The sequence below is a fragment of the Pangasianodon hypophthalmus genome, chromosome 21 (assembly GCF_027358585.1).
Source record: "Pangasianodon hypophthalmus isolate fPanHyp1 chromosome 21, fPanHyp1.pri, whole genome shotgun sequence".
Classification (NCBI taxonomy): domain Eukaryota; kingdom Metazoa; phylum Chordata; class Actinopteri; order Siluriformes; family Pangasiidae; genus Pangasianodon; species Pangasianodon hypophthalmus.
Genome location: NC_069730.1, coordinates 6,402,678 through 6,426,628, shown reverse-complemented (window position 1 = coordinate 6,426,628; position 23,951 = coordinate 6,402,678). Strand labels below are relative to the sequence as shown.

The window sequence follows — 23,951 nt, the reverse complement described above, 5'->3', positions numbered from 1 at the left end:
TCTGCTGTATTACTGAAGCAACAGGAACAAGAAAAAAGGAAGAGAGAAGATATGAGAACGAGAGGAATAGCAGTTAGTTAGACAGTCAGAGGGACAGCTTTCACAAATCATTTTGTCAGCAGCTAATTATTTGGTCTGCCAGAAAGTGGGGGATCTGGGGGACAAGTGTGAGCCCTGAGCCTGGAGGAGGTTGAGAGAGTAAGAGATAGCAAAAGAGGAGGTGAGAAGAGTGTCCTCATCAGGGCTTGAAGCATAAAAGTGGACACCCAGAGAAGGAGGAGAAGAAAAGGAGGAAAAGGGAGAGGGAGTGGGAGTGCAACCCGATCCCAGGACTTACACACTGCCGGCAGTGAGAACGCTCGCTCATAACTTCAACTACTGCTGTTACTACTGACGCTCCGTTTTCATCCAACACTCATTGTTCTGGGCTGTTTTTCACTTTCGTTTCCAATTTTAGTGACCTTCAAAACCTATTTATCCAAAAACAAATTGTTTGACGTTTACATCACTGAGCAGAGAAACTACAAGGTATTTTCCGAAGGATTTATTTACCTTTCAATTTCCTCACTGCTCAAGTGTGTGTGTGTGTGTATGTGTATGTGTGTGTGTGTGTGTATGTGTGTCCGGACTTGTGTGAAACAACGTGTGTGAAAGAAGCATGCAGCAGTTACAGTGGATGACAACTTCTTCAGCAGGACCTGAATTTATAATCAAGGTACTAACCACACGTTCTGAACCATGCACTTTAGATTCTGATGTATATCTCTTTCGGTCGAGCCTTGCACAATGATCTTACTCTCAAGTTTCACACGCTTAACATTAAAGTGTTAGGATTACTAGCTGTGGCGACTCAGCATTTCTGTTTGTCTTCTCTTTTTCCTTTGCTATTGCTATCTGATTTGTCTGCAGGCTGTATCAGAGCCACTGGGGGAATCTTTCTAGGAAGCAAGGGGTCATCAGATCAAGAGTTTCACTGTAGGACCAAAAACACGGGATATTTTGAGAGGCTTGCTGACAACAACTTGTCAAGCTGTGAAAAAAGAAAACAGAACCAACTAAGAAGCATCTAAGAAGCACTAACTAGCACACAGACTTGTCATTGTGTCCATGCAGCAGGCTTTCTCCTGAGAGCAAGAGGTCTCCAGGACAGGGAGAGAAAGACAGGGTTTTCAGCCAGACTTGCGGTCTTGAACAAGTGCTCCTGTGTGTGTTTGCCAGCAGAGAAACAACACTGAAACCTGTAGCTTAGAGAAACACAGAAAGCTACCCAGCTAAGCTCGTGTTTTGAGCAAATGCTTATGTATTCAGTGTTTATTTGTGTTCGAGTGTGGCCCTGACATCACATGTGCTCAGACCCTGGGGAGCGCTGCCTTGCGTCCGCCCTCTGAGTAAGTGTGTGTGGGAGAGACAGCGTGAACAAGAGTGAGACGGATCGGCTCATTTGGCAGGACCTGAAGTGCGAGGGCTAGTCAAACACAAACTCTCCACCTTTGAATGTGTACTGTCTGGGCTCAGGAGACAAACAGACTCTGTGTGTACTGGGATTCCCCTCCACTAATACATCCCAGCATTTATTGACTCCAACATTACAGGTGCTTTCCATGACCAGCATCGTTGTCATCATCATCATCATCAACAACATCAGGAACCATCCCAGCATTTCCTTGCCAGTCCGCTACTGACTGTTCCATCTCCGTCACACCTGAAGTCAGCCTTACCTGTTGCTTTTCAACTGAGTTGGGTACATTGCAGCACTAGATCAACATCACCATGAGGCAACTTTGTTTGGCGCTAGCCGTTTTTTGCTTGGCATCTGTAGTTGGGGCCATGTCCACCTGCAAGACTTTGGACCTAGAGGTGGCGAAGAGGAAGCGAATCGAAGCCATTCGTGGACAGATCCTTAGTAAGCTGCGCATGGCCAAGGAGCCCGAGCCTGAAGAGGATGACCCAGTAGAGAACATCCCATACGAAATCATCTCGCTCTACAACAGCACGGTGGAGACCACCATGGACCAGCAGAGCAAGCTAGATCCTGTCTCACAGCAACAGGAAGAAGAGGAGTACTTTGGCAAAGAGATGCACAAATTCGACATGATTCACTGTAAGTACCTGAAATTTTGAGTTGTAGCAATTTGGAAAGATCTGCAGTATCCCTTTAGTGCTTATTTCTAGCAGAAGGAAGTGTCCATGCATATATCCATACAAGTAGTCCTTATTGAGCACAATATGCGGAAGTTGTCAAGTGGAGTGCACTAGAAATGGCCATTGAAGGAAGAAATGGGGAAAGGGCAGGATTTGTCTGACATCTCAGTATCACAGTCACACAATTAGGAAAAACTACTTAAGTAAAAGTAAGAGTAGTAGCCTGAGGCATCCTCCACCCCCCCCCATGACTTCCATGAATATTAGCAGTTGGCACCAGTTCTAATGTTACCACTCATGTTTTCTATATGATCTGATATGATTGATGATAGGCAGAGGTAGCAGTCAGTGGCGTCAAAACAAGTGGAAAAAATGAACAAACTAAAATCAAGTAGCGAGCACACTTGAAGGAACAACAGCAGGGTAAAAGTACTGTTACAGTACTTAAAGCATAAACAAGTAAAAGTAAAAGAACATCCATTTTAAACTATCTCATAAAGTACAATTCCTGAGAAAAGTAATGAATTGTACACATGAATTGTACATACATCTTATTAGGAAATGCTTTTTCAAGTGAAAGAGGAAGTGTATGATTGGCAAAATGTGTTAATTTCGGCACAAAAATCTTCATCAAAGAGCAATATCGTCGATTGCCTGAGGTGTAAGTGATCCTCTGGATTACGAGTAGGCCGAACTGAGCTGAGTAAATGGGCTCTACTGTTTCAGGAGATAAGCATGATATGCCAGATTAAAACCATTCAGAGCTTTAAACATTATGAGAAGGACTTTGATGACTTGAATATGGAAATAAATAAGCTGATGCTCTGAACTAGCTGAAGCTTGTTTAAAGATACAGCAGTACTGCCAGTAAGCAACGCATTACAGTAGTTCAATATACAGGTTATTAAGGCATGCATTAAGTTAGCATATGTTTTCATTTTTGGCTATTTTGGCTATGTTTGTGAAATGATAATACACAGTGAGGTTTTAGTAAGGTTACTTGCTATACATAATAATCAAATTATTAATCAGCATCTAGGGTCCTTAACTGTAGCTTTTGATCTCACAGAAAACCCATGAAGCACTAGCATAAAATTAGCAAACTTATATAATCTTTCTATTTTACTAAAATTGAAAAGAATACATTTCCGTTTATCTGAGCTATCCAATATTTTTGGAGCAGTCTTCCAATTTTATATTCTATTACCATTCAAAGGGCTAGATATAAATAAATATTTAAAATGGTCCTAAGATAGAACCTTGTGGGACACCATATGGCACTTTTTTTTTATTTTAGCTTGAATGAATCTACATTTCCTGCATTTTCTAGCCTATTCATTAAAATGCCATGGTCACTAGGGTCTCAGTAGTCCGAGACCAAAACAACCATTTGGCTGCACCTGAAATCAGCTAAACAGGTGCTACAGTTTTACGTTCACGTTATGTTCATTCTTCGGGAACTGCTGTATCCTGGTCAGGGTTGCCACTCATTTCTGCATATTTTGGAAATAAAGTCAACTAGGTGGATTAGAAAATACTGAAGGGTGAGTAAAATCGAAAATACTGGCTGAATGGGATTGGCCATACTTAATGAGGGAGTGGACAAGGTTGGTCAAGAGCAGATTCAGGACGGGCTAGTCAGAATTCCTTTGGGAGTGGACGGGAACGGGATTTAAAGACCTGTTCCGCGCACACCTCTACTGATTGCTAACGCTAATGCTAATACAATTTTTTTTACTCCTAACCAAACCAATAATCAGGGGTGAAAAATACTTGAGTAGATGTACTTCGTTAGTATAGTTAAGCGTTATTTTGGGGATATTTATACTTGATTCGAGTGTTATGGAGTGTTACGTGTACTCTTACTTTATGACATTAACAAGAAAAAAATTATGACACACTGTCTATACTTTCACTTAAGTATAATTTCTCAGTACTTTTTCCACCCCTGCGAATACTATCATGTATCTGTCATAATTCTGCATCTGTCTCTGTGATGTGCATGAAGGATTTCATTTTAGATGGTAAAATAATGTTCCTTTAATAAAACATAAAATCCTTCACTTTATTCATTTTATAGATAAATTCCCATATCTCATGTTCACTTCAATGCTGTAGAAGTGTAGTTCAGTTCTTAATAAAGTTTGCTGGTTATCTAACCTCACATTTGAAACCAAATCACCAACATTATATAATATTTATAAAAGGGACTTCATACAAAAGGGGAAATAATAGGGGGCCTAAGATGGAACTTGGAGGGACACCAAAGTTTTACAGAATATTATTTCTCATGCAGTAATACATACCATTTATCTCAGTCAAAAATATTGTTATTTGCTTACAGCATTGGGGACACTAGTTGTTAAAATGTTTTAGTCATCAAGGCACAGCACCAATTAAATTAAACAGCGGTTGGAACAATTTAGAAAATGAATCATCTAGTGGGTGAATAGTATGCAGTTATACAAAAGAATTTCTTAAATGGTTATGGGACATTCTCAGTTTTTAAAATGCTCTCTTGAAAATCAGCTGAGTTGGATTTACATTGGACCCTACGGTACAATATATCCATGATGGCAGATTAAATATTCATTGATATTTAGACACATCTTGTATAGTGTAAATATAATGTATATCCTACATTCCTACAAATGCAAATGTGATAATGGGAAAAGTCCAAAGTCTACATGAGTGACTCAAAAATGCAGTGTCATTCTAAACACAACATATGCACTCACAGATAAAGGTCAAAAGCTTCAGTTAGTGCTCACGCAAACATCTGAAGACAGTTGAAGATCGGAAAAATGTTGCCTGGTCTTTTTCCCCCATCTTCAAATGCCCATTTTTGGTGAGCCTGTGCCCATTGTAGCCTCAGATTCCTGTTCTGGGCTGACAGGAGTGGAACCCAATGGGTCTTCTGCTGTTGTAGCACATCTTCACCAAGGTTTGATGTGTTGTGCATTCTGAGCTGCTTTTCTGCTCACCACGGTTGTAAAGAGTGATTATTGCAGTTACCGTAGCCATCCTGTCATCTATCACCAATCTGACCATTCTCTTCTGACCTCTCTCATCAAGAAGGTGTTTCTGCCAGCAAAACAACCACTCACTGGATGTTTTTTCATGACTTTGTGTTGAAAAAATGTTGCTTTGTCACTATTTGTTGGTGTTTAGTGTTTGCAGTGCAGGTCTTGTCTATCCTGTTATGTTTATTTACATACGCCGATGTACAGACATGAAAGATATCAGTTTACATCTGTACTGTACATGCCACGAATAACCAGATTATTGGGCTAAAATACCATTTAGGTGTCTTTACAGGTTATTATAATTTAGATAGCAGCTTTAATCCGATTTAAGATATCACAGTAAATGCCCAAAGCAGATAAAGAGCAGATTATTGGTGGGCATGTAAACACTCAGAGAAGCACATCTTCCTGATTTGACCTCATGGGAAAGTCAATTCTGCTGTTAGCTGTTTACTTGTTAATACACTATGATGATAAAAACACAATATATAGTACACAAAATACACATATGCAGTAGCCCTGTCTTAAATAGCTTGATTGCATCCATCATGTCCCAGATAATGTGTAGCATATGATGAGTCCTGGAGTCTCTTCTTCTTCTTCTTCTTTAATATGTGTAAGATTAGAACGTCAGACCATAGTTAGCACTGTTTTTTTTTGTACATGACTCTAAGAGTATCCATGACATTGCTGTATTGTTTGTGTTGTTGCTCGCATGTGTCAGATTGCTAATCAGGCTATGTTCAAACAGGCTCAACAGGCTTTTAGCACTGGCTAATGTCTAAAAAACATCTAAACATTAGCCTACTTTGGGCATCTGTTTGTTTAATAGCTTCGGCGGCCCTCATTTAATTTTTTTTTTCCTGGGCACTGCAGGCTGCACTTCTAACTCATGAACCTGCTGTTAGCAATTTAGGTCCATCTGTTGATGGGTAAATAGTCAGTTTTTGAAGCTCGCCACCCGCCTTCTTTTTATCACCGCTCCTCAATTCCACTTTAACCACTTCAAACGAAGGTGACATTAACACGAAGCCCTTGATCACAGATGTACAACTGTGAACAAAGGCATGGGAGACAGGGGGCTTAGTTCAGGCCCGAACCGTCGACACAGAGGAAAACTTTAAAACAATTGTTTTGAGAAGATGGGGTGGACATGCAAGATTCCCTCTGCCCTCTTTTTCATCTTATCTTTTTTTTTCCTCTGGTCCCCTGGGAGAGGGGGCTTCCTGTAATTTGATCACTGGCCACCTTGGGATCTCTCTCTCTCTCTCTCTCTCTCCCTCTCTGTGTGTGTTTGTGGCAGAGCTGTTTGCCAGGAAGGAAGGCTGGTGGTGCGTGCTGTGTGAGTCAGAATTAAACAGTCTCAGGGGGAGCAATGAATTTCCTGCTGACAAGCGTTCTCGGGGACAAAACTATCATCTAGCCACTCTAGTTGTTCTTTGGTATATTAGTGTGAGTGTGCTTGGGTGGATCTGTGGACAAGTGTGTGTGTGTGTGTGTGTGTCCATGCGTCAGGGAGTGCTTTTAATTATTTGCATGATGTGAAAGACTCAGAACTTTCTCACTGAATTAAAGTCGTATGAACCTCTATACACGGCTATTACCAAATAAGTGTGTGCTCTCTCTCTCTCTCTCTCTCTCTCTCTCTCTCTCACTACCCTGCACAGGAATTTATTGATGCACACACATGAGAATCTCTGACTGCCAAAGCTAAGTTTAGCAGAATTGTTTTAGCCAGAAGCGTTCCAGCACTTCCCTAGTATTCACAAGAGGAATAAACTCGCTCCCTTAATAGCCGCTCTCACTCCCAAAAGCATTTTCATCATTTTGCTCATTAAATGCAAAACGCCCTCCTGCAGATCTGATTTATTGACCACTGTCCTTAAGAGGCACATTCTTAAATGTAAGACAGTTTATTTTAGATTCTATAGCATACTCTCCTTCAGCCTGTCCATCTGCACTCTACTTTTGCAATGTCTTCAAATCGACACACCATCAAAAGAATTTGTCTTCTCAGCAATCCTATTACCTTCACAAATATCCGATTAAAAACCACTATGACCACTTCCATACTGTTGGTGGTTGGTAGATTTTATTTTTGCACAGAGTGTGAAGTGGCTTATTCAGCACATGTGATCCAAGCTAGCGCCATTTAACAGTGGCTTGGTGCTGCGTATTTATATGAAAGGCCTCCTTAAAGGAATACACCAAAAAAACAAAGCGAAAAGAAGCAATTAGTTTCCATTACCCCAATTGCAGTGGTGGCTGGTCATGATATTAGACGGGAGCCTAGAATGACATGCTTTCATGTTTAAAACATTTTTTTGAGCATTTCGAGTCTGTAGTGCCCGAATGGCTTCCTCTAATACCATACATGATAAACAGGAAAGCTGTAACTCGTTCATTCAAACCAAAAAAACCCCACTTTCGGTTCTGTCTTCTGTCCTTTCATGTAATTTCTACCTTAATTGGACATTGTAATGTGTGTTTAGTCTATATACTTGTAATTTTTTTCACAGGCGTCTTCTCAAGCACTGCTGATGACAAGTTATCAGTGTGTCAGCAAAGTGAGATGAAAAATATCAGCCCAAAAGGAAATTAAATCAAGAGGGTGTTTCACTTTATGTCATCTCCCGACATGATTGTCACTGATAGGCTGCGCTGGAAAGTAATCAGTCCCAGCTTTACTTCTTCGTATATGATTGTGTATTTTTCTTATCATTAGTGGTGCTTTGCACTTGGTTTCGCAAGTATACAAAATACCATGCCTTAAAACGTGAAACCTTATATCATTTTTTAAAATCTTGCTTAGCCTTGCTAGCCCTTTTATACAAGATGCTCCTGCCCAGTTGAATTCGATTGGCCAAGATATGTTTGGTGTCCAAGGCTGATTCTTTGGTTTTGCGCTGCATCTATGAGGAAGAAAGATCAACCTGAAATTCCATAAATATCTGCCTCACATTGCATGAGTTGGTTTCATATATAGTATGACTTACTGTAATTTATAAACATACAAATCCTCACCATGTAGCTGAATGTTGTAATGTTATGGGGCAGCCATCTTGGAGAAGTTTAGCGCTATGTGTAATGTGATAATACAGCAATGTGGATGATAATACAGTTATACTTTTAGCTTAAATTTGTAAATACGGAAAACAAATTTTAAAAACGATATTAAACAAGCAAAGCAAGCAAACATGTTTGGCGTATCTGGAGCTAAAATAGTGCATGTTTGATTTTCCTCGAACTGTTCCTTTAAGTGGTTATAGTACTCTTGCTTTAGCCTGCACACATGCCATTGGTCTTAGTATTAAATGCCTTTCTGTATAAAAATAGAAGCCAGATTTTGGTATGTTGAAGGGGAGAATGCCACGTATGCTGGGAATACCATTCCAGAAATGGCATGAAAACAGGTTATGGATATAGCTTTGGAATAAAATGTATATATTTGCCTCTATCCGTTGATATAAGCAAAGTTTTATGTGCACTAGATCTGAACGAGAGGTTGGCAGTATTGTAAGCTGAATGCCAGTGCTCACAAAGGAGGTGGAAGGGAGCACACTCAACCCCTAACGTCAAGCAACGATCGAGCAAGCGAAAGTATTTGGAGCGAGGCCGTTTAGATGTCCTTGACTTCTCCTCTCCGATTTTTTCATATCATGTCATTACCGCTCAGAGATTTCGCTGAGCACAGCAAGGGTGTGAGAGCCACCAAGGAGCAACTGAGTTCACAGGAAAGAGACAGAAGCAGATGGATGGATGAATGGATGGATAGGAGCAGTGTGCTTTGGAGGCTGGTATTTAAGCTTGCTGGAACGTGGCTGCGCCCGTCGGTAATGATAGGCCTGCCATTGTGCCTGTTAGGACAGCTGTCCTGAGCTTACCTGAACGTGTGCCTACACTCACACACACACATAGACATACACAAACTCCCTCCACCTTCCCACCAACAAAGGATCTCTGTCTTCTCTGAATTTTCCACTCCTGCAAATACATACTGCTCTTTCTCAATCTGAAAAAAAAAAAAAAAAATCACCAAACAGTATGGATCAGTGTTTCCCAACCCAGTCCTCAGGGCGCCTCATACCACATGGTCCACATTTTTTGCTTTCTCCCAACACTGAACACACCTGAACCAGGTATTTAGTGGGAGTGAAATAAAAGAGAGCAAAAATGTGACCTGTGGAAGCCTGAGGACTCAGTTTGGGAACACGAGTACGGATATTAATTGCAGACGAGATTCAAATTATATGTATATATATATATATATATATATATATATATATATATATATATATATACCTTATAATGTGTTATGGATTCAGTAGGGATTTTGTCAGCTGGCAGCCGCACGTCTCACACCATCAGTGAGTCACCCTAAAATGTAGACGCTAAATAATTTCGCCAATTACAGAGGATTCCAATAGCGAGAATTGTGCGTGTCGGGGCAATCTTTATGCATGGAGGATGACTGTTGTGTAATTACCGTATTATGAAGGATGAGGGTGTTGTATGTGGCTGGCTGGTTAATGAAATATATCACTGTGTGCTGAGCGTGTGCAGTAATCACCCACTCACATGGCTACTCATGGCACTCTGACCTAAGATTTTGTTATTTTGTTCACAGGAAATCCCCACCATGAATGTTGTGTTCCGTTTTAAGCTATTATACCGGCTGTGGAGTGACGTGGTAACCTCTAATTTAGAAGAAAACACTCAAGGGAATTTCAGCAAATCTTTCTATGAATCCTGTATTTATAATTCATTATAACCGTGTGTATAATATATGACTGATAAGTTGATAATGATTCCTCATCAACCTATTTTTTAAAAATAATTAATAACCAATAATATAGTTGCTTTATAATTATTCGCAGGTTATTATAAGTTATAAACGTTGTGCCATACATGCCTGTATATGATATTTTAATGAATAGTGATAAGAAATTATTTTATAGCACATTATTAGAGCATTACAAGTCATTATTAGAGTTTATTTAAAAAAAAATACAAAGAATTATAAGCATACTTATACTTAATTACTAATATGGGTATACTTCATAGAAGGTGTTAGCGTCAATGGTGTTCAGTCAGTCAGGAGGATGTTGGTGAGGAGAGAATGACGTATTGAAACTGAAAATCAGAAGTAATGTGCTAATTTTCCCACAGAAGCAAACATGTAGAGCTGGGTGCTAGTCAAATCTTTTAGCCATACCAACAATGTTGTTTCTGAAAAAGTAAAATATTTAGTGGATGGCTTCATTGTAGCTGCATTTGTCCACTCTTAAACATGATACATACGGTGTGGTCCATTCTGAAGTCTTGATTCATTACTAATGAACCCTACGTAGGGCGCAGTGAAGGATGCTATGCTGCTGAAGGATACAGCAGCCATTTTTATGACGGTCGTTTCAAAGGGCGTGGCAGCAGGTATGCTTAAATGCAGGTCGAATCCAAGGACAAATGATGTTTAGTGATATTAAACTGTAACTTAAGTTGAATAAAATAGCTGAAAGCAATGCTGCGGCAAGTATGCTCTTTGATGTGTGTATCATTTCTTGTTTTTTTTTTAACCACTAGTTCATGTAACAGCTCGTATATAGCTCATGCGTTTGTATTTGTATGTGCACAGAGGAAGCATGTTGGCACAGCAGGTAGCATTGCCACCTCATAGCTCCAGGGTCCCTAGGAGCTCAATCCTGAGCTCTGGTTACAGTCTGTCTAGAGTTTTACCCGTTCTCCCTTCATCCATGCAGGGTTTTCTGCCCCTAAACAAGCTAGTAGGTGAATTGCAGACTCTAAATTGCCCTCTAGGTGTGAATGAGTGTGAATGTGTCCTATCCTGGGTGTATTCCTGCATCATACATGTATGGATCCATCATGACCCTGACCAGGATAGTTATTACTGAAGACGAATGAATGAATGAATGAATGAATGACCTGGTCCTAGTCCGTATTCCCTGCGAAAATTCTACTATTCACATGTAAAATTTAGAAAGTTTCTACTCTCCAGAGCTGGATATTAAAAGCCATTTGGAATGCACTTGCACATCATTTATAAAGGCTAAGCCAGTGGGTTTGTTGAACTAATACGTATTTAAATACCAAGCATTGCAATTTAATAATGTACAAATAGATTAAGCAAACAAAACTTCCTCACACTGGCACCTATTTTTAGGAGCTGCTATTTCATGTCTGATTTTGCACAAGTACCAATTCCGCATAGATTTTCTGCTAACTTAAACTTCTGCTGCTGGTTTTGTTTCTTGTTTTTTGTTTTTCTATCTGAACTATTTTTAATATGCTTCATTTGATGTAGAACCACTCACCAGAGCCAATCCCTATTTTATTTCTTAATTATGATCAACATATTTAGCACAATAATTTATTTTTAATAAAACGTAACTTCATAATGTATTTCATATTACGCAATTCTGTAAACACAGAATCCCAAAAATGTGACTTTGCCACAGATAATTAATATCTCGAAAGTCGATTGTCATCACCTACCGCAAGAAGTGGTGAAAGACAGTATTCCATGGAAACGGTGTACTGTTTAAATAGCAGTAAAGATTTTGTTTCCTCACTAAACCCAAGTTACTGCAGAAAAACTGCAACGGGTGCAAAAATGGAAGCGTGTGAAAATCATGTGTATGTTTATGTTCATCTTTCTGAAAGGAGCTCCAATATTGCGACATCCTAATTGCACAACTAATTTCAAATGATGACAAAGATGATGTGTCTTTAGCAAGTAGCGTGACTTCTTTGGTATTGCAGCATATTGACATATAAGACGTATGTGTAAGACTTATTGGAACAGAAGTTTATGGACTGTACTGGCTCACTGCCAAATATGTGTGTGTGTGTGTGTGTGTGTGTGTGTGAGTGTGTGTGATTAAGCATTTGGGTGGGCAATTTCAGAGAAAGACAGGCTGGAACAGATATGTGTGTTTGGGGTTTGGTAAAGCTAAAGAGTTCTTGTTTCCTTGGGTGCTTTTTAACATTTTGCAGTCTTCTGAATCTGAAAATAGAGCATGTTATCTGTTTACATGATATGTCGTCTTATTCTTTTCACAATCTCTCTCATAATTAAGATTTGAGATCACATTTATGTCATTATTGTGCACTCTGAAATGTTAACCTGAGCTTCTTTCTCTTTCTTTCTTTCTTTCACTCTATGTTTGCAGTCCCATCAGCCCCTTGTTATTACTATCCATCTGAAGTTCTTGAAAAAAAAAAAAAAAAACAGCTGACACATATACAGCACACGATCCTCCACGCACAGACCTAATAGTGCCTTGCTTTGTAAATTACAAGGCCTCAGTAGCAATATGTGCACAATTAATTGCAACGACTGCAATGTTGTACATAACAATAATATGGCAAATTGCACACTCCACTCAGCAGGTGGCTAGTGTGGACTACGAAGTGCGCTGTAGCCTACTATCAGAGTCAGCGCTACAGGTGCCTTTCATTGAGTGTCCTGCGCAGCAAGATGTCCGCTCCCTCCACCCCACCCTTTTCTAGTAGCTCTTTGCGGTTGCTGGGAAGTGAGTCAGACACACATTCCTAATTATTTACAGCAGAACATAAGTCCATACTTGCTGACTTAGAAGCTTTTGCCTGATGCTCCGTGACATCAACATTAGGGGTGGCTAAACTCAATAATCTGATCTCAAGAATCTGCCAATATTAAGTGTTGAGAGTTTATTCTTAACACGTTACTTGACCCTGACATATTTAGGCCATATACATAATGTCAGATGTCATTTGCTGTCATGAATTGTTATGGTTGTTTAGGACACAGGGTCAAGTAATGTGTGATCTAGATTCTTTACCCTGTTTCATAAGACTGACAATCATGTCATATACATAATGCCAGATGTCAAGGGTTATAATAAATTGGCATAACAGTTTATAACACAGGGTCAAGTAACATGTTAAGAATAAGATCTTGACACTCAGTACTGATAGATTCTTGACCCTGTGTCATAAGACTGTCATAAGACTGACATATATCTTGTCATATATGTAGTGTCATATGCTGTCATAAGTTGTCATGGGAGTTTATACCACAGAACAAGTAATGTGTTACGACTAATATCTCAACATGCAATATTGATAGTCTTGACCCTATGTAATGTGTGTGTAATAAGACAGACATAACATGTCATATATGTAATGCCAGATAGACAATCATGTCATATGCCTCATGCCAGATGTCTTAGTTTGTAATAAATAGTCATGGCAGTTTATAACACAGGGTCAAGTAACATGTTAAGATCTCGACACTCAGTAATGATACTTTCTTGACCATGTGACATAAGACTAACATAACCATGTCATATACTGTATACTTCATGCTAGATGTCACATTTTGTCATAAATTATTATGGTAGTTTATGACATTGGGTCAAGTAATGTGTTAAAGAAAAAGATCTTGACACTTGATATTGGTAGCTTTGTGACCATGTGCCATAAGAATGACATAACAATGTCATATACATATAATGGCAGTCATGATTTGTCTATGACAAAATTTGACAAATGACATGTTTTGTTTATGACATAAAATATCACACTACCATTACTGGTAATGGTCGTAATAGCTGTCGTAATGTTCAATGCCGTGTCGTAATGTTCTTATGCCATTCATATGTCATTTATTAGCATATATTGTTATATGATACTAAATAATACTAATAACTAACCCATGGGTAGTGTTAATAAAATGAACATACCAATAAATTATCGAAACTAGCATTACCTAGTCATTAAGAGTGATTTCTCTTTTTGCAGGGACCAATAACATAGCAGGGAAGCAGCTGTTCTTTGATGTGACGAAAATGAAGCTGAGCATTCAGAACTACTGGATGCTGTCTCAGGCCAAGCTCAGGCTGCGTGTGAAAGATCCTACAATGCAAAGCGGCTTGCCGCAGAGACTGGAGATCTACAAGGTTCAGGGCAATGCGTCAGAATACCTGGGCTTTTATGACATCTCTAACGATTTGCAAAACAAATGGATATCCATCGACGTAACAGCTACGCTCAAAGAGTGGCTCCAGTCCTCTGGTAAGTTATTTCGCACCTCTGGCATCTTATTAAGCATGCATGTATGGGATACTGAAGGAAGCAGTGTTAGCAATTTGTGTGAGAATCAGCTATATTCAGTATCTCCAAAGTAAACATGCCGAAAACCTACAACATGCCAAGTCCAAAAGCTTATCCTCTGCCATAGTGGAACATTTATTTTCTGGCTGAATTGACATTATGCTATATGTTTTCATTCTGAAAACGTATATTGCACAATAGCTTTAGTAAAGGGCAAAAAAGTGACTCTTTAATCATTACTTTATTTACAACTTGTGTAATGAATTCCATCTGTGCATAATAACCATAATAACTTTCTCTTTCACAGAAACTAATCAGAGTATTGAGCTGAGGCTGTACTGTGGATGTAGAGAGTCTGAGACGTTCAAATTTACCATATCAGGTTTGATCATTTATTTGCAAGCCAAATGTTTGCACACCACATGGTTTCTGTTTTCTGAAAACAATAAATGCATGTGTAGATGTATCCTTCAGCAAGACCCAACAGAAAAGTGTTATGACCATCATTCATGCATTGCATCAATAGGGCTAGGCTAGGTTTTCTAGAAGAAAGAATTTCTTCTTGTCAATCTTTGTGTATGTGAAATGAATAAACAACATGAACATGAACATAAACTCTCGGTTGAGGCCAAGACCATATTTAGTGAGAACAATGACAAAGACAAGTCCAAGTACGTATGCCAGTAAGTCCAAGACAAATCCAGGTCAATGGAGAAAACATCTCTAGAACCGTCCGAAGTCGAAAACCAGAGCTTTTTGGAAGTCGCATGAGACTGGAGAACTACCTAGTGGGTGGAAATTGGCAAATGATCAAAATTTGGGGAAAAAAGACAACAAAGGCAGAACATAGGGCAAAAAATACACTATATCGCCAAAAATATGTGGACACCTGACCATCACACCAATTCTAAAACCACTGCCATTAATATGGAGTCAAAACCATGTCTTTATGGACCTCGCTTTGTGCACAGGGACACACAGTCATACTGGTACAGGAAACAGCCCTCCCCAAACTGTTGTCACAAAGTTGAAAGCATACAATTGACTAAAGTGTCTTCGTTTTCTGTAGCATTAACATTACCCTTCACTGGAACTATGGGGCCCAAACCCTGAAAAACAGCCCCAGAGCATTAGCCCTCCTCCACCTTTCTGGTAGGAAGCGTTCTCCTGGAATCCGCCATTCATCCATCAGACTGCCAGATACTGGAGCGTGATGTATCACTCCAGAGAACATGTTTCCACTGCTCCAGAGTCCAGTGACAGCTTTACACCAATCATTATTGCGCAAATGATCTTAGGCTTATGTGCAGCTGCTTACTCATGAAGCTCCTGGCACACAGATCTTGTGCTGATGTTGCTTCCAGAGGCAGTTTGGAATGCTCTAGTGAGCAATGCAACAGAGGATAGGCAATTGTTATGTACTACACGCTTCAGCACTTGGTGGCCACTGCTTTGTTAGTCTGCATGGTTTACTGCTTCATGGCTAAGTAGTTGGTGCTCCATTTCATAATAATAGCACTTACAGTTGACTGGAGCAGATCTACCAGGGCAGAAGTTTCCCAAACTGATTTGTGGCAAAGGTGGCATCCTATGGCAATGTTTAAAGTTACTGAGCGCTTCAGTACAACCCATTCTACTGCCAATATATGTCTATGGAGATTGCATGTCTATGTGTTTGATTGGTTGAACCACCTGGTAGCAATGGGTTTGATTGGTTGTACCACCTGGTAGCAATGGGTTTGGTTGAAACACCTGAACTCAGTAATTAGGAGGGGTTTCTACATACTTTTGGCGTAATAATGTAATGTTTTGCTGTGAGTCTCTCAGTCAAAGGGCAAAGATTTACTAAGAAATCCGGAAGTGTTGGAACAGTAAAGTGGCCAACTTTTACTCAGAGAGGATCTAAGAACTGCTCAGGGGATATGCAAGTAAAAAGGCAAAGGCTAGGCGTTAAACAATCTTTTCGTCACATTTGAAAATATAAACAGACTACAGGATATGGTCTGACAGCAAACGGCAATGAAAGACAAAAGCTAGACAATGACTGCTGTGCAAGACGTGAATTAAATACTAGTGCTCATTAACCCAAAACATGGATCAGGTGTCACCAGTCATGTGATGTGAGCGTCGTGATCCGGTGAGGTGCAGCGGCTGATGAGAAACGTAGTCATGTGCCGTATTCAGCGTAACCATGACAATATTCAGAAAGGGAAATACAAACTTTTGAACAGGCATCGTTGTCTTTAACATCTGGGTTTGCAAACATCTGGCACTTTTTCATCTGAATATATACAGTAAATATAACTGTTTATTATATATATCCATGGCAGTAATTGAATTTTTCTATACATACTGCAGAATATAGTGTTCATTTCTATTAACAAGAAATAGAATTTACCAAGGACTTGGGAAGTAGGTGTGCTTTCAGGAAATGCAAATGCAGATGCAACTGCTAAAATAATATATATACTGTAGATTAACAAATAAATAATAAGGCTAAACAAATCTTTATAGTTAGGACAGATGAGTTATGCTTTTTGATTTCTCTGTAACATGACAACAGCATTTTTGTGACTCATTAACTACAATAGAGAAAAAATATCTTTTAATGAAGGTAATGACTGTATAGCTACTATAACATAAGTGGTAACGGGAACTAACTCCCATTTCGGGAAACTTACAATTTTTTTTTTACAAAGCGCCTATACGTCCTTCAGTCTGTTCATTTTAAATGAACATCTCCTAACCAAAACCTTCAACTATTCAACTTCAACAATTATACCCGTTTCTTTGCTATATAACAGTAAGGTTTTTTTTAATACATTGATTATTAGGCTAGATTACATGGACATCCAATGTACAAGTCCCTGTGAATGAGCTGTTATAGGAAGGATAACTTATTAGAATTAGCACATTAATATAAACCTATCATTTATGTTATAGCTGTAAAAAATGTTCAGATCCATGCTGCTATAGAACATTAATCAACACCTTCTGATTCGAGAATGCAGCAATGCTGTGGTATAATTATTGTAATCAAAACACGATATCTGTTAAAAGAAAAAAATATTTGACTATTATTTGGGTATGATGTCATAGCTAACGCCACATGCTTAAAATTGCAGCACCCCATTGTAAAATGCCTTCCCACGTCCCTGGAATTTATTTCTACAGAGAATACTGAATGTGTTTCCAATGAAAATGTCATATGTAATAGCTTTAATCATTTTAACAGATATGTATCTGCTATATTTAGATTTTACCCAGCCCTCGTTAAATGTGTAAAATCATGAGAATAATTACAATATAACTCTTATCAGTCCTTCACTTTGTACCTCATGGCAAGTACAGTCACTTTCGGAAGCAAAGAACCCTTACCTGTCCTGAGAACACATGGGGAACCCTTTTTTAAAGAGTGTAGCTTTTACTTTAATATATTCCATATGGTTAAGATTAGAGGGACATTGCACAAAACATGTATGTGTGTGCTCTCAGGTATGATTGAAGAAAGAGGAGACAGAAATGTTCTTGCCAGCTTAATGGCCAAGCCGTACATTCTGGCCATGTCTGTTCCTTTAGAGGGCCATAGCCACTTGTCACGCAAAAAGCGATCCCTTGCCGCGGAGCCAACTTGTGATGAGTGAGTCAATTTTTCTCTCTTCTGTTAAACCTTCTTATCTTTACCACTCTGTCTTTTCCAATTTCTCTCATCCAGCTCTCTCCCTTGTGCATATAGTTCCCTGCTCTATCATTTTCAGAATCTCACATGACCTTACACATTTTTTTTTTTTGTTGTTGTTGTGGTTTTTCTGCTAGAAAAACAGAGACGTGCTGCATGCGGAAACTCTACATCGATTTCCGGAAGGATCTCGGCTGGAAGTGGATCCACAAGCCTAAAGGATACTTTGCCAACTACTGCATGGGCTCCTGTGCCTACATCTGGAATGCTGAGAACAAATATTCACAGGTAGGAAGATATTTCCTGTCCAGGGTCCATGGATTTTTTTTTTTTTAATTTCCTGTCAAAAGTGATAATATGTAAATGCAAGTATTCATTTTGTGAATCGCATACCCAGAGACGTGATTTAAAATATGTACCCGTCTTGAAAATCATTATTTGCGAAAAAATTCAACACAATACAAAACAAAACACATAAATGCATTGCACTGCATTTATGTACAGTCCCCTTCTTTGACAGAGTAACAGAATAACTGCATACTTTTTAGCCAATGTTCTCTGATGAGCAAGCATTTCCCAGAACAACATTCCAGCATTTTCTTTCTTCCTGCCTTGGTCATTTCCTGAGGTTGTTTCCTGTTGAACATTATGTTGGGGCCATCTTGGAAGAAAAAAAATCTTGTTCTAGTGAGTTTGTTACGTAAAAGTTGAAAATACTCTTCATTGGTGTGCCGCTTTAAAACATACATCTAATGAACTCAGGGATGGAGTACAAGTACAGATGTTCTATTAAAAGTCTAAGTATCCAGCCAAAAATATACTCACGTGAAAGGTTGCTACTTTTAAATGTTCTCAAGTCTTAAAAAAAATTAATATTTTAAAAATTATTTATCTAAAATTTTATGAAAACTGATTCTTGTTTTAAAAAGCAACTATGCCATTTTGCATAAAAAAAAACAACCTCTGTAACTTTGCTGATCATAGGCATGACTAATGCTACCTAGCTTGATAATGAATTAATCAGAAGGAAAATATCATGTAAATAACCAATATTTAACATTAGCAAGAATCTGACTTGCTGCCTATTAACAGTTTATGTTAGCTACTGGAATCGATGCTAGTTTGCCTGGCATTAGCCAAAAAAAAAAAAAAACACAGGCTAACTTAGTCAATACTATAGCCAGTTAATGTAAGCAAATTTGCAAAACTTACCCGAACATGCTTTTTTCAAATTAGATGGAGTCCACTGTCTATGGAGACAAAGCAGACACCTCATTTTATAGAAGTCTTTGCTTACTCAACTATATTGAAACATTTTATTAAGGTAGGGCCAGGGGACCCTGCAGTCTATAGCATTAACTACATTGTGTAGCAGGAGTACATTAAATTGGCACAATTCATGGTAGTTTTAAAACTGAAGTTTTAGTTTTAAAACTAAACTGAAATGCTTGGATGCTAAACTGAATCCGTTTATTAGAGAACAGTTATTGGCTGGGTGAGAGAGAAGCTCAGTGGCTAAGATGTTAGACTCCTGATTAGAAGGTTGAGGGTTCAAGTCCCAGCACCACCAAGCTGTCACTGCTGGGCCCCTGAGCAAGGCCCTTAACCCTCAGCTGTATAAATGAGATAATTGTAAGTCTCTCTAGATAAGGGTGTCTGCCAGATGGAAATGTATTTCATGTCAATAATACTTGTTAAATTTAAATATATCAAAATAATACTTAAGTATAGTAATGTAGTGCAGTTACTTAATTATTTTCCACTACTGAACGAACAGTTCTTATTAATTGCTACGTTCTTATAAAAGAAAATTGCGGAAGTGTTGAACAGGCTCTGGAATGGTGTACTCGCCCAATCTCTAGAAAAAGCTGGTATGTGAACTGACAGTTCCTAATCCTGGATTGAGACAAGAAGAGACGTGAGCATTAGAGCATTGCGTTTGTTGAAAGCCACACCAATGAGGCATTCAAGGCATGTTCAGTAAATGAGTAATGCTATCCTGTAAACCTGTACATCCTGGGATTGATTCCAAAGCACAACGTGTATATGGTTGACGTTAGGTGTGATAAGAAGACTGATGGATTGCTTTAGCAAGGTTCAGTGTTTAAACTTGGTTTGTGTCAATACATGTTGCATGTCTACAGATTGAAGTAGAAATTCAGTGTTTTTTTTTTTTTTTTTTAGTCTCTACACTTTATTTAATCTTCATAAAGTTGTTCATATATAGTGATGGCTGGTTGTGATAGTAGATGGGAAGCTAAAATCTAATATCTATCAATAGTTTAATAGTTCTATCAATAGAGGCTATTAGAGTTGATGACATGAGAATAATGTGGAGTGAAATATGACATTTAGGCAGCATTCATGATTTCTAATGATCTAAAGGGTTCATGCCATGTTTCCTTAAACATGGTAAATAGAAAAGCTGTAACCCTTTCATTTAAACAAAAAAACGCTAAACTTCCAGTTCTGTCATTTGTGCTTTTGTGTAATTTGTCCTTTGGTTGGACAGTGTGTTTAGTCTGTCTACTTTTAGTTTGTCCTCTAAAGGCATTTTGGGGAAAAAAAAGGACGATAGATTAAATAATCCACTTTCGCATTCATGCATTTGACATGTGCTTCTCGGTCAGTGCTGATGACATGTTATGAATGTGTCAGCGAAGTGGGCTGAAAGTATCAGCCCAAATGGAAATGAAATCTCCACCACTGACAGGCTGCATTAATCTACAGTCTGGGCTAGAAAGAACTCAGCCCCAGCCTTGCTTATTTATTCCATCCTGTGTAATGACCACTGCTGGTTCTGTTGCACTTGGTTCCACTAAATAAAACAATCCACCTTAAGACATTTGTTAACAGCAAATAATCTGGTGTGGATGCCAAAAATGAACCTTATATTGATGTCTGAGAAGAGGCGAGTACAATCAGGAAATACACCAATGACAAACCAGGGGGCGGAGACAGGACTAGAATCGCAAAGGCATTTTCGTTGTCAATGTGAACAAAAAGTCACACGGAGGGAAACCAAAACTAAACATGAACTACGCGTGTCACGCTGGGGCAAGCACAATGCGTTGCGAGAGGGGAATTTGTGACAATGACAATAATAATATAATGCATGATAAAAGATTAGATAGTTATGATTATAATATAATAAACCCTGTTAAAAGGTTAGGGAATTATTATCAAAAATTTCAATATCAACACACTAGTTCCTTCTTTACTGCTTCCCTCCTCATGGTTTACCTTCTGCTAATATCTTCTGCTAATATAATTGTGTACATAAATACACAATTTTGCTAGAATACTCCACTTTCTCAGGCTCTAAACTGTCCTCTGTGGGGTTTTGTTTTCTTGCTCTACAGATTTTAGCCCTTTACAAGCACCATAACCCCGGTGCATCGGCTCAACCATGTTGTGTACCTCAAGTCCTGGATCCTCTTCCAATCATGTATTATGTGGGCAGACAATACAAGGTAAATTTCTAACGTCTTGATTGTGCTAATGTGATTTTATTGAAGTTCTGAGAGAGGAAGTGATTATGAATCGATGTGTCTTTTCTGTTCAGGTGGAGCAGCTGTCCAACATGGTCGTGAAAAGCTGCAAGTGCAGTTAAAGATTTTGAAGTTCCTTCAACTCAAGTTCTCTCCTACACACACACACATACACACACACACACACACACACACACACACATACATAGTGATGGGGACAGAATGTCTCTGAGGGAGAGGAATGGAATGACAGCAGAGAGGACCTAAAGATGAGAAGCAGACCAAGTAATGAAAAAGAGTAAAGAGGACCTTTAACTTCTGAATTGCTTCTGAATTCTAGTCACCAAAGACAACCTAGTAGTCGTCCATGTACACCAACAACAACAAAAGTGCTTCATTTCATTTTAGTATTCATTTCAATATTGTATTGCTATTAATTTATTGTTGCTTAGGTCAAGTTGCATTTTACCATGTCACATAAAACTACATGGCAGATGTACACTGCTGATTTCTATTTCCGTATGGTGCTGTTGAAAAAAAAACAAAGGACACACAACGTTGGAGGACAGTCCTTCCAGTGTTCTGGAGAAAATAAATAAATGAATGTGCTTATCAGCAAATACTGAGATGTTTGCACTAAATGGTGGACACTGAATCCCTAGAGGACAGCAACGATGGACCACAAGGACTGTTGACCTCGGTTTTCGGAAACTACTTTTCAAAATATGGACAGACAGCTAGTCGCTGATGAGCCTTTCATGGCCCCGAGGTATCCCAAACCTCTAGTCATTATTCTGGACAGCTATATGTGAAATCCCCCTACCAATAAAGGGGGCTTTACCTAGACTCCTTGACTGAAGGGTTCATTGTGCTGTCTTTTTTTTTTTTTACATTGCAGGAAGGAAACTATCCTGTGATAGATTTTCATTATGTATATTTTTAAGACGAACCTATTCAAATTCAAGTCCAAAACTTTAATATTCTACATATCTAGTGAGCACTTCGGAGTATCAATTAAGACATCTATATATGAAGAGACGTATGGAGGGTAGGGGTTGCACGACTACTAACTTTTACTAGTCGACTAGTAATTCGAAATGTATTTGACTAGTCGTTTTTCCAGGTAAAGCAAAAACTGTTTCAGGACATCGCTATTTCAAGGCTGTTTTATTTGTGCAGCACAAAATTGCATTTTAATTAACAACTATACTGAGACTGCAAATTGTATTTCCAGCCTCGATGCTTTTTAGGCAACATCGTTAACGATGAAAGTAAATAAATTGGTGCAATACATGTGCAAAATAATAAATCTGTGTTTCATATTACACTTACTAAGGACGTACTAGTTCTTAAAATGCACTCGTGTTTCAAGTTTCAAATGATGGCTAAGTGGGATTCGGGAAAAGAGAGCATGCAGAAGAAGCTCCTTATAGCTTAATAATGGATGATGAATGCGATGTCTACGGAAGCGTCTAGATGGTTTTTCCGCCCTGGTTAGTAGCATCCGGATAGCAAACTAGCTGTGTGGGACTGAGTAGTGATGTGCAACCCGTGGCTCTGAAAATACTCTTTCACACAGCACTGGTCATAATGGAATTCACTAAGACACAATGCAATTTAAAAAAAAACAAACTGTTAAAGTGTTAAGGCGAAAGAAATAAAAAGACTTGATAAAAAAGACCCACGCTAGTCCTGTGAAGCTGACGGTAGAATTAGCTTCATCTAATCTGGAACATTTTCACACTAACAAAACACACTTAGCCTGCTTTCTGTACCGTCCACAGAGGCGACTAGTCGACTAGTCTATGTAACCCCTAATGTAGGGCGCTCTACTATTTTCCCAAAACCATCCATCCATCCTTTCTTTTTTTTTTTTTTTTGTACAAGCAGAGCAGGGCCTGTGCATGGTCCTTCACCTGTGTTTAATGTGCACGTCTCTGTTCTTTGTCCAATGGAGAGAGTGAGTTTTGAGTGTGTCTCTTTCCTCTGAATTTGGCCTTGATGCGTTGACGTGTATAGCAAACATAGCGCGATTATTTATAGTGGCAGCCTGCTTTCTTTCTCGCTCCCAAATGAAAAGGGCCGGTTGTGGTGTTGGTTTAAGAGCGCAGTCCTAAGCATAATACATAATACATATACTTCCTACAAAGCCCAATATTTTGGGACAGAAAGACGTTCTGACCTCGTGTAGAGGTGAAATATAATATTTTGTGTAGGATGTTTTAGAGCTTTATAGTTTTTTAATTGTTTTACTGTAGAGTTTTTTTATTGTATTGTAATGTGTGAAAAAGAAAATGTGTTTTCTTTGTGTAATTCTATCAGTTTGTTTCATTTCAAAACTATGAAAAAGGTTGTAAAGGTCATAACTCATACTCTTCACAGTGATCATATATCATCTACTGGTTTATATTTGCACCAACTTTATTCCATTATCTTCACACACTGTTGAAATAAACCAAAGCTTTAATGGAGGGATGCAACTAGACCATGCTACAGACTAAA

The 23,951-nt window shown here is 38.7% G+C and overlaps 2 protein-coding genes across 3 annotated transcripts in view; one reads left to right on the top strand and one right to left on the bottom strand.

The window, feature by feature from the left end:
- The window catches only part of LOC113543080 (cyclin-dependent kinase-like 1), a 48,617-nt gene that overhangs the window by 24,233 nt on the left and 433 nt on the right, over nt 1-23,951 (bottom strand). The gene's annotated exons all lie outside the window — the stretch shown is intronic.
- tgfb1a (transforming growth factor, beta 1a) lies at nt 22-23,951 on the top strand. Of its 2 annotated transcripts, none has more exons than XM_034314663.2 (8): nt 22-528; nt 910-2,101; nt 13,968-14,240; nt 14,587-14,661; nt 17,775-17,919; nt 18,096-18,246; nt 21,321-21,431; nt 21,524-23,951. In XM_034314663.2, exons 2-8 carry the CDS (start codon nt 1,771-1,773, stop codon nt 21,569-21,571), a joined length of 1,134 nt encoding a protein of 377 aa, XP_034170554.2. In that variant the 5' UTR covers nt 22-528; nt 910-1,770; the 3' UTR covers nt 21,572-23,951. The 2 variants fall into 2 exon arrangements, with proteins under 2 accessions (XP_034170554.2, XP_026796883.3); XM_026941082.3 differs by having other exon boundaries at nt 22-715.

Bases quoted from the DNA above. Each gene is read 5' to 3' on its own strand.
- tgfb1a (XM_034314663.2), top strand. From the start codon at position 1,771: ATGAGGCAACTTTGTTTGGCGCTAGCCGTTTTTTGCTTGGCATCTGTA. The intron at 14,241-14,586 runs GTAAGTTATTTC...TCTCTTTCACAG, and splicing joins AGAGTGGCTCCAGTCCTCTG to AAACTAATCAGAGTATTGAG. The intron at 14,662-17,774 runs GTTTGATCATTT...GTGTGCTCTCAG, and splicing joins GTTCAAATTTACCATATCAG to GTATGATTGAAGAAAGAGGA.